The sequence below is a fragment of the Giraffa tippelskirchi genome, chromosome 10, assembly GCF_054371585.1.
Source record: "Giraffa tippelskirchi isolate mGirTip1 chromosome 10, T2T-mGirTip1v1.2.pri, whole genome shotgun sequence".
NCBI classification, from domain to species: Eukaryota; Metazoa; Chordata; class Mammalia; order Artiodactyla; family Giraffidae; genus Giraffa; species Giraffa tippelskirchi.
Window position 1 is genome coordinate 131495181 of NC_137284.1, and position 16481 is coordinate 131511661.

General features: G+C 38.5%; 1 protein-coding gene across 1 annotated transcript in view; it reads right to left on the reverse strand.

The window, feature by feature from the left end:
* SLC13A1 (solute carrier family 13 member 1) overlaps positions 1 to 16481 on the reverse strand; it is an 84309-nt gene that overhangs the window by 14585 nt on the left and 53243 nt on the right. The window contains exons 8-10 of the mRNA XM_081534097.1: positions 5817 to 5936; positions 928 to 1026; positions 444 to 545 (exon numbers count right to left, since the gene is read on the reverse strand). Coding sequence (XP_081390223.1) covers positions 444 to 545; positions 928 to 1026; positions 5817 to 5936 — 321 coding nt within the window. The remainder of the gene's footprint in view (positions 1 to 443; positions 546 to 927; positions 1027 to 5816; positions 5937 to 16481) is intronic.

The following is a 16481-nucleotide window of genomic DNA, read 5'->3' on the forward strand; positions in this document are numbered from 1 at the left end:
TGAATACAGCACTATTCTAAGTGCTATTATTAGCCCCAGCTTACAGATGGGGAAACTGAGAGGTAAGTGACTTGCCCAAAGTAAGTGGAAGAGCCAAGACTAGAACTGAAGCAGTGTGGCTCCAAGGTCTATACTCCTGACCATCTTAAAACATGGCTTTCCTGCGAATCTTCCTTCTAATTTTGTAAGGAACAAAATAGTCTTGTCTGAAGAAGCCTTATCTTTAGTTACAGGGCAGTTTGGTTCCCAGGCTTGCTGCCTTCCCCTAAATTTCATTCTTTATCACTGTTTTTTTTCCTGAAAAGATTAGAATTTTAAAAATCTTTTCAATGGAAAGGAAGAAAAGCAAATCTCATACAGGCTTTCAGAGTTATAGGAACCACTTAGGAGAAAAGCAGAGCATAAAACAGGAGGAGGTGAGAAACATAACAGGTAATGCTTACTCTGAAAAAAGCGCAGACCAGCCAGAAACAAATCCAGGATCTCGGCTGAACCAAAGCAGGGCCATTACAATGAACAGGACTAAGGTCACAATTTCTTGATATCTGTGGGAAAATTCCAATCCTTTCATTTATTTTCTCAGTCAGAACATTTGTAGACGCTCCCTGAACTGGTGTCAGGGAGAATCCAAACACTGTAAAAACCGGATGTATCAATTATGTAAGAGAATCTGCAGAGTTAGAAGGGGGCTTTACTCCTCAGTGGGCCTTTCAGCTTCTTGTCCTTCTACCTGGTACGTTTGAGTTAGACATGGTCTATATTTTATCACTTGGAGTTATATTTTTAAAGGTTAGAACATTTGGGGCCCTTATCAAGTGTAATAAATAACACAATAGACAATTAGGCACATATTTGTCTTTAAGCAAATACTTGCAGCATAAGCTGCATCCCTCTGTGTGTTTGTGTCTATGTTCATGTGTATCTTACCTTATTGGTCCAAGTTTTTGGTATTCTTGTTTAATAAATGCAGCACAGGCTTTTTGTTTGACTGTTGGGGGTTTGCCACACTGGAACATCTCCTTAAAGCTGAAAAGAAGAGTGTGGGATTATTTAAGAGAATAGCATTGAAACATATATATTACCATATGTAAAACAGATGACCAGTGCTAGTTTTCTGCATGAAGCAGGGCACCCAAAGCCAAAGCTCTGGGACAATCTAGAGGGATATGGTGGGGAGGGAGATGGGAAGAGGATTCAGGATTGGGGGCACACATGTACACCTATGGCTGATTTGTGTTGAAGTATGGCAAAACCCATCACAATATTGTAAGGTAATTACCCTCCAATTAAAATAAATTAATTAATTCAAAAGGAATAATTAAGCTTGTTAAGCAAAGAATTTTCCCTATATAGAAGATATGTGTGTGAAAGTGTCAGAAAATATAAAGCTCCCTGCTAATAACAAAAACCTGTGCTTTTTGCCTATACCTCTGCCTCTTTCTCTGAATTTCCTCTCCCCTCTTTTCTAATTTTTCCTGATTTGCTTAATTTTCGATGCCTGTCATTCCATACCTTCCATGACATCATCTGCTAAGCTCTTCCTTTTCCAAGTCCTTTGGCATCACTGGAATTTTGCTATGTGCCACTCATCTCTAATTTAATACTTTATTACATACCTGACTGCTAAATATTTTAACATATTTCTTAAGTGTGACTGTTAATTTTCATACAAAAGTTTTATCTCACTGGTTAGAGTGTGGGGGCAGTAGCATATATTTTGGGGGCGAGCAGTAATTCTAAACACTGGCATACACCGTAAATACTTGACTCATTAACTCTATAGTAGCTTTGTCAGGCTTATGAGATAGTTGGTTATTAGATCTATCAATTTTCACACAATATGCTAAACTCCAGTTATACTTTAAGCACCCAAGTCACATACACTGATCATGAACAGAGTCCAAACTAGGTCTATTTTCAGAAATGAAACCAATTTTATTACATTTTTCTTTGCATTTCTTTACTCTTTATGTCCTAATGGTATCAACCAGATAATCTTCCAATTTACTTCAAACAGTAACTGTCAGTCTCTATTTCTTTTAGCTACTTACTTTTAGTGACCCCTTTCTCCTGTGACTAATTCTTCTATCCTGAAGTCCAGGATCTTCAAAACCTTGAATAGCATTTTGTGAAGTGTTGCTCTAAATCTTGATTTAAAAATATCCCTCCAGAGGAAGAAACAAATGGAAAACTGGCCAAATTCTTATGGATTATCTCTTGGAATGTATGAGTAGCTCAGTTAGATTATGTTATATGTTGGCATAGAAAGCATTTCTGGGTATATATCCAAAGGGAACTGACATCTATATTTTTAAGAAATATCTGCATTCAAATGTTCATTGCAGCATTATTCACAACAGCCGAGATATGGAAACAACTCAAATGTCCTTGGATGGACAAATGGATAAGAAAAAGAATAAAAACTATTCCACACATATATAGTGGAATATTATTTAGCTATGAAAAGGAATGAAGCACTGATACATGCTACAATATGGATGGACCTGGAGAACATTATGCTAAATGAAATGTCAGACACAGAAAAGCAAATACTGCATGATTTTCCTTATATGTGGAATCTAAAATAGTTAAACACATACAAATAGAGAGTAAAATGGTGTATTCCAAGGGTTAGGATAAGAGGAAAATGAGGAGATGTTGGCTAAAGGGTATGAAGTTTCAGTTATGCAGAATAAGTAAGCTCTGGATGCCTCTGTGCTAAGTTGCTTCAGTCGTGTCCAACTCTTTGCAACCCTATGGACCATAGCCCTCCAAGTTCTTCTGTCCATGGGATTCTCCAGGCAAGAATATTGGAGTGGGTTGCCATGCCCTCCTCCAAGCTCTGGATATCTCTGTACAAATAGAGACTATGATGAACAATAAGGCCTTATATGCTCAAAATTTTGCTAAGAGGGTTGATCTTACGTGAAGAGTTTTTATTACAAAAGGAGGGGAAAAAAAGCAAAAGAGGTAGGGAGAAACTTTTGGAAGTGATGGATAACTTTATGGCGTTGATATTGATGATGGTTTCACGGATGTATGCTTATTTCCAAACACAGTAAGTTTTGTATACATTTAGTAGCTACAGCTTTTTGTATGTCAAGCATACCACAATAAAGCAGTTTGAAAAAAAAGAAAGGAAGCAGGGACATATACGTCTGTAAAATTGCTAAGGGTAAATATGGCTATTTATGAAAGAGTAGATGGGATGAGGACTGTGGTAGGAGGGCAGTTATCACATGAAGACATGTTATATTTATTTTTCTGCATCTCTGTTACTCAGATATGTTTGGACTGTTATTACCTTTGTAGGGGCAGAAATTCCTCAATTCTTAAGTCATCCATCCTACATATTCATAATCACCCACATGTACCCCCCAACCCAATGAACATGATTAGATGATCATTGTCGTATTTAAGATCAAAAAGGGAATATTTAATTTTTATAGCCTCTATTAAATGATTGACTAGTGCCAGTCTTGAAATTTTTCCTCTTGTCAGGATATAAATTCTACCATTAAAAGAAACTAATCTGTGGACCGCCTTGAGAGCCATCAATAGAATTAAAAAAAAAAAAAAAAAGGAGAGCTAAAGAAAAGATGAGTCTCCTTAGAAACTGTTTTCTACCCAGCAGACTGCCTATGTACTTTGTCACTTTGCTTGGGGACGATCAATAGTTAAGTCAAAATCCAAAGCATCTTTGCTACAAATGAAGGGTAATGCCTTCGCAATGGAACGGATGAAGCATATGACAATGCATCAACCTCTCCGTTGAAATAAGTCCCGTGGCACTGATAGATGAGCTTCACTTCCCAAATAGGTTGGGGTCATTTATAATGGGTGAGTTAACTGTGTTAACACCCAATGTGCTCATCAGAATGTCTGGTGGCCTGCCAGGGGAGGGGCTGATCATTTCTGTTTGTTGATCTAAAACCTCTGGAGGTGAACACCCTGGCACATCGAAAAGGACACTGAAAAATTAGCTGGAGCATAAATCTGTGCCATGTGTAACCAACATTGGACAGCAAGGGGACTGTTTCAACATGCCACTGATCATGATTTATGGACTTGGGAAATATATGCACTTCACAGGAGGTTTTTCATCACGGAGAAACACATTTCAGTGCCTCTGCCCATTACCTTCTTAATTTCTCCTTTTTAAGTGGTGGGCCACCTCAAAATGATGATAAGCGTTGTCTACATATTTTATAAAGTCATTATATGTAGCAAAAAAAGAACGAAACAGCTGTGGATCTGAGACTGGATGCTTTTTCCTTTGGTTTCGGATTCCAGTCCCCTGCATCCCGTGTTGTTACCTGCGCAATTGAATAGACCCCCAAAGGCTTGGATTTCCAGGAAGGGGCATTTAGTATGCAGCTGGCCTCTTCCCTCTGATGCCCACCTGCCATAGGCAGTGACATTCCACACATTGGCTCCAGCGGGAGCACGGCCTCATGCTGCTCCCACAATCTGGACAAATAGATTGTTCAAAAAACCACCAGCACCATCACCCCAGCACTGACAAAACTGGCAGTTCTGGAGAAAAACCAGGAAGAGGAATGGAGAGGGAAGAATATCAGTCCTTACATGATAAAGCTTGGGAAATGTGGGCACGGGTATGGAACATGACTCCGCAGGAGTGTTTGGCTATTGAGAGGAAGTACAGAAAGCTGACTTCAGTCTCCTCTGCAGTGGATAACATGCTGTTTCATTCATAGGTCCTTGAAGTTATTTAAATAAACCTTATAAAGATAAAGTTGAGTGACTTTCCTGGAGGTCCAGTGGTTAAGAATCCGCATGTCCATTGAAGGGGGTGCGGGTTCCATCCCTGGTTGGGGAAATGCCTCTCAGGGTGGCCAAAAAAAAAAAAAAATGAAGTTGAATTGGTTTGTTTTTTCACGAAAAAAAAAATTCTGAAGTTTTGATAAACAGCCCTTTCCCCTTTCTTTATGGGTATTGTTATATGTGTTGAATCTCTGAGGCAGCATTTTAGATTTTGCTGTAGAACCCTGAATAATTTTAAATGCTGGCAAACATTTGAGTCATGTAACTCATTGGTACTTATGAGCCACCAACTTCAGTATCAGCCAAGGTAACCTCTGCAAATTCTCTGGTTCTTGATTGATCAATGTTTCCTACTCTGACTTCTCTGTATTCAACTAGAGCCCATAGGTGTTAGAATTACAGCATTGCAAGTGAGCTTGCTGATCTTCTGGTTAAATTCTACTGATTTAGTTGCAGATATTGAGACTGAGAATAGATCAGGACTTGCAAAGATCACTCATCTGTCTTGTGAGAAGCCACAGGTTTGTCCCTGGTCTCCTGATTCTCAATCCAATGTTCTTTCCATGGAGCATGCTCTCAAATCTTTGTTTTAGTTTTTCAACGGCATGTCAATGTTAGTACAATGTTAGGATGAAACAGGAAGCTCTGCATGATACAGTTGAAAGTTACTTGATAGCTTGAGGAAATCCACACATTAAACCAAAGAGAGGAGCAAAATTTCTTAAAATTCTGCTTTAACAGGTGGGCTGGGTCCTCACCATAAGGAGCTTCATGTGTCCTTCTGGCTTATTAATATCTTAATGGCCTGGGATCAGAGGAGACCAAGATAGAATTTCTGTCTACAAACTCTCTTCCATAGATGATATTCTAGAGTATCCATAATGCATGTGTTCATACTTATCAGTTTTGTGGGGAAGAGAAATGCAGAAATGCAGCATGCATGAAATAGGTGTAAAAGCCCTGGATGAGGTGCTGAGAACATGGAACCCAGACACCTTTATTGACCTGATTAACATGGAATATGTACTCACTTGAATCCTAGGAAAAGCCACTGAAGCCAGATCCAAGACAAGAGGAGAATAATAATGGCAGCCGGGAAGGACATTATAAACCATGATCCAAAGTTGATGCAACGGCAGTCAGGATAGCGCCTGTGTGAGAATACAGAAAAGTGTTCACCGGAGGAGTACAAGTGGAATCGTTCCTGACAGTCCGTGAGAAGCAGCACTTCCCGTATTTTCTGCGCCAGCAGCCAAGAAAGATGTGGGGGGAGGGGGGTATTCCCTACTAAATACAGGAATTAGCTTTGCTCCTCATCTCTTGCTTCTGTCACTGCATGGTTATTCATGCTTCTCACAAAAACGAGAGCAGGTATGTTATGACTTTTGCTCCCTTTATTCCATCTTTAAGAAAGTGTTTACCAAAGAACCTAGCACAGTACCTGATACTCATGGAATTGCACAAGAAATGGGTATGCATGGGTGTGTGTGTCTTGTTATTTGTATTCAAATCATCACTACATGAGTGAAGAAAGACAAATAAGCAGACCTCGGAACAGGTGAAAATTAACTTAAGAGAACTGCATGTGTCCATTACCATTTCACCTTGGGAGCTGACAGCCCAGACTCTGAAGGGCCTCTGATCTGACCCACATTGTCCCTCAAAGCTGTTCTCCCCTCTTGTTTCTTCTGCACCAAAGCAACTACAACCATCTTATTAGACATATTCTAGACCTTTCTTCCTAGAATTAGACAGTGCTTTGGGGGCTCAAATGGAATAAATCAGGACCAGATAAAAATAATTAAAAGTCGTGGGAAAATATCAACTTTTCCATTAACTCTCTTAGTTATTTTCAGCTTTCTAGCTCACATAATAAAACAGTAGCAACAAAAAAGGTCAGGTGCAAGCACAGTTTCTTTGGTAACCTCACATTCACTGTTTTGAAATGTAGTCTAAATTCTCATATTTTCTGACTGTGGGGAAAAGGAAATTCGAGAAGCAGTTATCTTTAATTTTTCTTCTTGAAGCAGTAACACAGAGTCAGAAATGGGAAAAGTACAGAAAATAATACAGAATTAATAAAAAACACCATTCACATATTTTTATTATGTTTGAAATCACAAAATAGAGAGAATGTGATAGAAATGCTAGATTTTCAGTATTTTTCTCTACTTAGATCACACTTTGTATTTTGCCACTTAAAAAAGATCATGTAAATAAATGAAATGTTTCATGCTACACACATCAACATAAGCCAAATTTATTTATTTTAGAACACTGCTATTTTAGCCTGGTTCCTAAGAAATGCAAAGGCTGTGAAAAAAAAAAAAAATTAAGCTTTCAAAACTGCAGATTTCTCTTGTCTGCAATTTCTATGAGCTGATCTCCCTGGGTCCTAGAATTAGCACTGGCAACTTGAGGATGATTTTATCTACCTTGAAGAGATCCTACGATTAGCTTATATAGTGATGCCCTTGTTACTGCTGTTGTTTAGTCACTAAGTCATGTCCAACTCTTGGCAACCCCATGGACTGGAGCCTGCCAGGTTCCTCTGTCCATGAGATTTCTCAGGAAAGAATACTAGAGCGAGTGGCCATTTCCTACTCTAGGGGATCTTCTTCATCCAGGGATTGAACCCACGTCTCCCGAGTCTCCTGTATTGGCAGGTGGATTCTTTACCACTGAGTCACCTGGGAAGCTCAGTTGTGCCATTTGAAAGTGGCAAATGATAAGTAAAAAATGATAAAGGATACACAAAATTGATGAATGTAAAAAAAAATGCTAGACCAACTCTATGAGGCTCTATTGAGAATTGCCTGCTGAAAAAAAAACAACAGTGTTTTCAGTTGGAAAATAAGTGAGAAAAGGCTTAAGCTTATCTTCCATCAATTTATTAGACTTGGATTACAGGTCAGTGGCCTGTGTTATTTCGTTCAGTCTAAAGACAATGAGAAATGCTGCATGGATTAGGCTCAAAACAATGCCCCAAATCCAGTTTCATTTTTCACTATCTGTAGCTCATACCTTGAAATCAGGCTGCATTGTTCTCCTGACCCACTGCAGAGAATTCTGTGAGATTTGACAGAAGGAGGACTTTTCAGAATTTTTGCCTGGAGGGATAGGCCATCTAGAAAAATGAAAGTTTAAAAAAGCTAAACTCTGGGATTTTTTTTTCTTTCTTCTTCCCTTTTTTTGTTCAGTTGTAAGAAATTAAACACTATGAGATGTAAATATTTTGAATGAAAATGGAATGAGTGGCACCCTAGAAGGGATTAGTTTCACAGTGTGACAAAAAGAGATTAGGTGGAGGGAGAAATTTTACATAGCATGACCAAGGAAAATGAAATTTGAGATGAGATCTAAATGGCAAGAAGGAGCCAGTCATGTAAATAACTGGGAAATAGTATTCCAGACAGAGGATATATCAAGTGCAAAGGCCCTGGGGTAGGAATGAGTTTGGTATGTTTGAGGATTAGACAGAAGACCACTGTGGCTGTGTGCGGTGAGCTAAGCTCACAGTCACATGAAATAAAGTCCAAGAAGTAGCCACTAGGAGTCAGTTCATACACAACCATGTAGGCCATCAGGAGGAATTTGGTTTTTAATACTAAGGCAATTGGTCTTCCCTGATGGCTCAAATGGTAAAGAATCTGCCTGCAGTGCAGGAAGTCCAAGTTCAATCTCTGGGTCGGGAAGATACCTTGGAGAAGGGAATGACAACCCACTCCAGTTTTCGTGCCTGGAGAAATCCATGGACAGAGGAGTCCATAGGGGTGCAACGAGTCAGACACAACTGAGCCACTAACACTTTCACTTTCACTAATGCAATTAGGAGTAATAGAAACATAGTAAGTAAACTAGTGACATGATCTAATTTAAAGCCTATGTAAATTTATGAATTTCATAAAACATGTTAGCTAGATGGATTGTCAAGATGGATGGTAACAAGAGTGGAAGCCAAGGGTAGTAGGCAGAGCTTCAAGATGACCCCCAAGAATCCTGCCCCTGATATACACACTTAGTATATTCTTTTCCCCTTCTGTGTGGACAGAACTTGTAAAGGCGGTGAGATTTTATTCCTGAGGCTAAGTTCTTTAATGTCTAGAGTGAAGAGATTTTGCAGAGGTTCCCATCAATGGACTGACTCTGAGTTAATCAAAAGGGAGATTATCTTGACTTACTCAAGGGAACCATTAAAAGAGAGTTGTTCCTGCTGGCTTCCAGATGCCAGAGAAAGGGGGCATCTAGCAAGGATCCTGGGGTATCCTCTAGTTGCTGAGAGTGATCTTATGCCAACAGACTGCAATAAAACGGGTGCCTCAGTGATTGAGACACAATGCATTGAATTCCATCAACAACCTGGATGACTATGGTCTAGGACTCTGAGCTTCTGTGGAGATCGCAGACCCCGTTGGCACCCTGACTTCAACTGAGCAAAGGACCTGGCTAAACCGTGCCTAGAGGCCTGACCTACAGAAATGATGAGGTCATAAATTCCTGCTGTTTTAAGTTGCTAAGTTTATGGTAATCTGTAACTTAGCAGTAGGAGACATACACAAGGAATTTGTTAGAAGACCAAGGCAGGTTTGCAGAGGAGTAGGGAAATGAGTAGATTTTAGCTTCATTTAGACTGGTAGCAGCATAGATGAAGAGAAGGCAGTGGATTTTACAAATATTTGGCATACAATGTAGGAAAAGGTGCTATTCATTGACATGAATCTGAGGGAAGAGCAGGTTGGCGGATTGGAATGCTGCTTGGAGGGTGTTCATGTGAGGTGCCCTTTAGCTTCCCTGGTGGCTGTGGTGGATAGTCAGTTAGATAGATGAGTCTGGAATTGAGAGAGCAGTTAGAGATGTGAAATTGATGGTTACCCACATACAGGTAGCTTTAGAAACCATGGAAATGGATGTGTCAATTTCAGGAATCAGTGGAGATGTGTGGAAAAGGAAATACACCAGGGGCACCTGAAATCTTAGAGGTCAGGCAGAGGGGTAGGAATGAGTTAAGCACATTTAATTCTAACAAAATTCCTGTAGGCATGTATTATATTTTTATTTTATACAGAAAACACAAAGTCTCAGCAGGTGAAGTGGATTGCTCAAGGTCACAGAGTGTACAGTCAAGCTGGATATTTAAACCCAGGAGGACTGTTGAAAACACAACCTCTCTTCTTTAAAGCCCAGTGTCCTCAATGTCCTCCCAGGTGAAAAGAGAAAATTCCATATATATTTCAAAATATCCATAAACTAGAGTACAGACTTGATGCTTTAAGGACATTTTAGAACCCCACAGGAATGATAGCATAGGAGAGACATGCTTTGACCTGAAGCATACGAGTGTGTCAGTGTTGAAATTTAGGAAGACAGTGCTATAGATGCAGTTCTTAAGTCCAAGCACAAAATTACAAATAATGCTAATTAAATACACAGCACTGATCTCAAAAGAATGTGTGTGATTGTGGATACTTATTGCCTTGAAACAGGTATTGGCCATTAAGGGCAAGATCAGCTGATATCCACGCTGATTATAGTCCTTTTGATTAATGACTATTTTGATTATTTCTGAGTCAAAGCCACTTTTCAGATTTGCATTTATGTACTTCCAGAGGTTTCTTTTCAAATATTAATTGCTTTTTACTCATAAACTTAGATTTCTAACAGCAAGAGCAAAAGTTGAAGCAGCAGCAATGACAATGGCTGGGGTTATTGACAATTTCCTACCTACCAGGCCCTCTGCTAAGAGCCACGAATGCAGTATGCCATTTAATCTTCATAATAATGTTGTAAGTTCTAGTTTTGCCTCCATTTTACAGATGGAAGAAACTTACATAGAAGTTAAGCTAATATATGGCAAGGTTGAATCTGAACCAATGTCTAAGTCTAAGCTTTGCAATACCCAAATTTCTTCTGTACTATTTGCCAGAGAAATTCTTTCTTAGAAACACATATTAAGCTTTTCTGCAAGAGAAAATCATGGTGAGCTTTGAAAGTGGCTATTGCTAGGTAACTGGTTTACATTCTTCTTCTGTAATTAGCTAAGCAGAGAGGTTAGGGAGGTGGGCTTTGAATTTAGAGCGCTTATAAACACATTTCTTGGTTTGTGAAGCAACAATAGTTATTATTTAACATATAATTAGCAACAGTGACTGTGCTAATCATTGATAATTCAACTTCCTTCCAAGCTGCTTTGTATACCCACACATTTCACAGCTGACACCCACAAACTGAATAATATACTTTGATAATCAGCAAGCTGTGAAATTTTACTTGTGATAATCTTCTGTTCTTAATATGATAGATTGGCTTTTTGTGTTTAACTAATAGCTGGTGTATTTGTTAAGTGATATCGATGCAGCAAAGCCCCTCTGTTATGAAAGCAATAATTGTCCCTAATAATATTTCCCTTAATAACTTTATTTTAATATCAAAAGATTATTCAGTTACTTAGATGATTCCCAGGAACAATCAGCACTTCATTCATGTCTTGGTTCAGTTCATCTTAACCAATGTTTATTGATCACCTACCTGTGCTCCTTGGGGGCTAAAAGAAGAAGGTAATAATTCAATAATTATTATAATCCAATAATTCATGAAACCTTTTACAAGCTTGCAGTCAGGTGTGGTGGTTATGGATGTGCATGGATATGACAAATTTATAGAAATGTGAATATAGCTTTGATAAGAAGAGATGGGAATGGAATGTAAGTTTTGGAGTAACTGAACGGAGTTTCAAATGATACAGCATCCACACAAGTAGAGAAAAGCTGGCAGAGTTGGAGGTCTTTAAAGAACTAGAGTAGGAAGAAGTGGGTTAATTACAGGGTGATATTTATTAACAATAGTGTTAGGAAAGGAGGAGACTGGATGATGACTGGATGAGTGTGTCAGTGGAGCAGAAGGGTCAGGTAGAGAACATCGAGCAAACAGAATTTCTTTAATGAGGAGCCAATACAAATCCAAAGAATCTATAAGATTGTAACAGTAGGTACAGAAAACGAAGAATATTTCCATAATGCCTTATTCCAAGTGTGAGTCAAAAACTAATGGTGAATTAATCACAAGGGAGTCAGAATATAGGTGCCACAGGTACTAGATTCAAAGATTAAGAATGCAAGATTTTTCATACCTTGTGGTTGAGTTAGATAATTGGCTCAGTCTTATTAGTATTGTTCTGAAAATCACTTGCTAAGCTATATATCAACTTAGGATGACAAGGGCTTCCCTGGTTCCTCAGTCGGTACAGAATCTGCCTGCAATGCGGGAGACCTGGGTTTGATCCCTGGGTTGGGAGGATACCCTGGAGGAGGACATGGTAACCTACTCCAGTATTTTTGCCTGGAGAATCCCATGGACAGAAGAGCCTGGCGGGCTACAGTCCATGGGATCACAGAGTCAGACACAACTGAGCAACTTAGCACACAGAACAACAAAGGGAAGGTTCAGTAAAAATAGCCATGTTTTCAGCATTGCAACTCTTTCAAATAATTCTTATGTGTGCATGTTTATCTTTTATAAAAAGAAAGTGCAATACTTAAATGCAAATACCAATGCTGTCTTTACTTGTCACTGGCCGCAAACTTGATTTTTAAAAATTTTGCCAACATGGCCCCCTCCCAGATGGTGGGAGAGGCAATGAGGCTGCAGAGCAAAAAGGGCACCAGGATTCAAGCCATCTGCCTTCACCTCCCAGTGCCTCCACTGACTGGAGGTCATCATTTAAACTCTTGGAGCCTTGGTTTCCTGATCTGTGAAACGAGGGTGTGGTATATACGTGATCTGAAATATCTCTGTCTTCACTTGTCCCCTCTCATTATCACTCAGGAGCACACATCCTTCTTTTCCAAGACTGACATTTCTACTCTTGTTTCTATCCCATTCCACCTCCACCTGACTGTTAGCTAATTAATAATTTTTCTGTCTCTCTCTTTCTTTTTCCTCTAAACCTCACATAGCTGTTTTTACTGTCTCCTTTGCCTGAGTGTAAAACCAAACTGATAACCTCCCTTATTCTAAAGGAACACTCTGCCTCTGGTTACACCATGCTTGTTCTTTTTTTCTTTCTTTATTTTTTCTTTTCTTTGTTAAACTTGAAGCAATCATTTAAACTAGCTGCCTTGTTCTTTCACTATGTCCTCACTTCTTCACTCTCTTTAGCCTGAATTCTGCCCCAGTCCCCATTGTTCCCCTGCATCTGCCCTCCTGGAGGTCACTGATGAAAACCAAAAGCCTCTTTTCAGCCATCATCTTACCTGACCCTTCCACCACATTGCGTGCTCCTGACTCATTCTCTGCTTGGAAAATGGTCTTCCCCTCCATCTGTCAAAATCCCACATGCTCCTGGTTCTCCACCTATCTTGTTAACTTTTCTCATCTTCCTTTTTATCAGTATTTCCTAAGCATCTTTCCATGTTTCAATTCTCCTATCTTTTTTCCCCCTTTATTTCCCTTGCCACACTCAAGATTTTAATTTCTATGTATACACACACACACACACACACACACACACACACACACACACACACACACACACACATATATATCTTCCCCAATGGCTCAGCAGGTAAAGAATCTGCCTGCAATGCTGGAGACACAGGAGACACAGGCTCGATCCCTGGGTCTGGAAGCTTCCCTGGAGAAGGAAATGGCAACCCACTCCAGTGTTCTTGCCTGAAAAATCCCATGGACCGAGTAGCCTGGAAGGCTACAGTCCAAAGTGTCCCAATGAGTCAGACACAACTGAGCAACTAAGCACACACATACATATATATAGTCCCAAATAGATAACTAATTGGAACAATGAATTTGTAAATGCCTGCTGAAAATCTCCTTGTGGATAGATTCTGAGCAGGTCACTTCACTATATCCAAAATAAAATTTATGTATTTCTCTAATGAATGTGCCTAGTCTTCTCTAGAACTTCATGAAATCACAATCTATTGACATATAGCCCTAGTGTCAAAATTTCTTAGAGTTGCCTTAACCCTTCCTTACCCTTATAAATCCTCATGCCTAGTTACTCACCACCTTCTGACTGTTCAGCGCCCTGAGTCTAATCCACCCATCACTTCACGACTCACCTCTCATCATTTGTCAACAAGTTGGTCATAGACTCCTAGTTGGTCTCCTGTCCCCAGACTCTTAGAATGCCAATCAGTCTGCACACTGCTCTTCTCAGTTGTGCAAACACATGCACAGGCTATTCTACTACTTCCTGGAAAAACTGATTACAGAATTTATGTACTTTGATTTTATGGATTATTTGCATGCATTTTCTCCATAAGCATGGTGTTTACTGTTTACCTCGTTTAAGATTGGGCCAGGTTACACAGACAAATTTTCTCTAGTGATTAGAGGTGCTGCACACAACTAGAGTCCTCTTTAAAGACACATGTTCAAAAGTTTCTAGGGAGGTAATATTTTAGGAAGGCAGACTTCGGGGTCCGACTGATCTTGATTTAGCCTGCAAACTGCCAAGCCAAACATCAAAATTTTCAAGTCTACTAATAATAGCCAACATTTATGTAGCATATGCTTTATGTTAGGCACTGTTCTAAGTGGTATTTATTTTATGTAAAACTTGAAACTATGAGGGAAAGAGAGAGATATTATTATCCTCATTTCTGTTTTCTGGCAAAGTAACAGGCTTAAAGACATTAAGTAATTTGTCCAAGAGCTGGTATTTGAATATAGACATTTGAATCTCAGAGCCAATGCCCTTAATCACCAATGTATACCACTTCCATAGCAAGAATATAAGGGTTTGTGTGCACTATAATATGTGCAATTCATCTGGCAAGGGCTCAATACTTGTCATTTGTCACTTTACCTTCTTCTCTGTATGTCAAAAAACAAAAGTTATTCTGTTTTAAAATTGTTAATGGTTTCTGTATATGTATGTTTTGCCTAGGCAATGAGCTAGAATCTTCTTTCTGGTAGGTTTTATTTTTTGTATTCTTCAAAAAAGTTCAAAACCATGCCTTGCACATTGTCAATTCTCAACAAATGTTTGTTGATTGAATGCGTGAATGAAGATCTGTTTTTATTTGCACAGGATAAAAGATTTCTCAGAATTCATTGTTCTTATTTTCCATATGTAAAAGAGAAAACAAAAGAGTACATTCATAAAACATAAGTATATTTTATATTTAAGTAAATAGATAAACAGTTAGATAGAAAAGGCTTTGAAATGTACTATCCAGTTGCTTCCTCTCTTATATTACTTGTGAGATAGCACCTTTTTCTAGTGTCAAAAGCAGGAAATCATTGACTCTCAGGCTAATGTATCCTTCAGAGTTTGGCAATACCCAAAATGAACTTGTACAAAATGGTCACTGGTATTGCTCAAAAAGATGGCAGGAAGTGTCAGGAGAAAAGGTGAGATTATTGTAGTGGCTTTGGAAATAAAGGATGATTTCTCTCTGGCTCCAAATACCGGAACATAGAACATAAATCTTTTTTTATTTCATGTAGTTTTAAGTTTCTGAAACTTTTTCCAATGAAATTGAATGCATTTCATTACAATGTTGCTTTGGGTGCTGTTGTATTTTTAGGGTCAATATTTAAGAAAACATTCATTTAAATACTTAGTCTGTTTATTTACTATTTACTTTTTATTTTTCAAATTACTATATACTTTTAAAGCTATTTACTTTTTATTCAAATTCACAATGTAAGTGACTGAAAAGTAGAATTTTTAACTCAAGTGCCCTGACTGTATCCAAGCTTCCCCATTTTCTGCATTGAAGGAACATCACCTCACTAACTTATATTTAGATTCATACATCTGCCCTCAATTATGCATAAGGTTGTTTTGCCCCTTCTCTTTCAATATTTTCTATCAAGAAGGGATATTTTGAGTTTTCTCCAGTTTTCATATAACTCTTAATGCTAAAGAAAACTTGAAGGAAAAAAATCACTAAATTTCTAATTACATTTTAAATATTTGCTAAAAAGAACGTTTTGGCCAAATTCCTGTGATTAGGAGATTACAAGATTAGACAATTAGGGAACATAGTTACTGAAACATTTTGCTCCAAGTGCTACAATGCTCTCAGTCTGTCACCGAAAAATGGATGAATGCATTCAAAGAGTACAGGGAACAGTTAAACAAAAGAAAGAAAATTTTGTTGATGCATCAGGTAAGAACAGAAAGACCAAGGGCAAACTCAGTATGGTTATTTTGACAATATCAAGTAATTTCACAGGAATGGTGGAAAGCAGCAGTTCTCTAACACCAACGAAGTAAAAAAAAAAAAGAAAAAGAAAAAAACTTGGTCTAAATTTTAGAAAAAGAGATTTATAGAGAGGTCTGAGATGTATAATCTCTTTCTTTGGGGGATTCATGAGACAGGATAGAAGTCTAGCTTTCAGAAAGGGATTAAGTACATTTCCTGCCTTGAATTAGGAGATGCACTGAATAAATCCTTTCTGGCACTGGGAATTTCAGAAGTCTGTCGCTTATAAACCAAATGTCTTTCTAAGGTTCTTTTCTAAGTCATCCGTTGGAGTACACATGATGGATGTATACTCATAGAAACAGTAAATGCACATGATGGTCTGTGTTATATTGTCCCTAAACTGCTCTGTTAGGGTTCTTTTTTTGTACATAAGTTCTCATTCTTTCCAGAACGGAGGGTGACATTTTTTGAATCTTGAATTTCTTGGAACATCTTGCAAATAATTCAGAAAGTTCACAG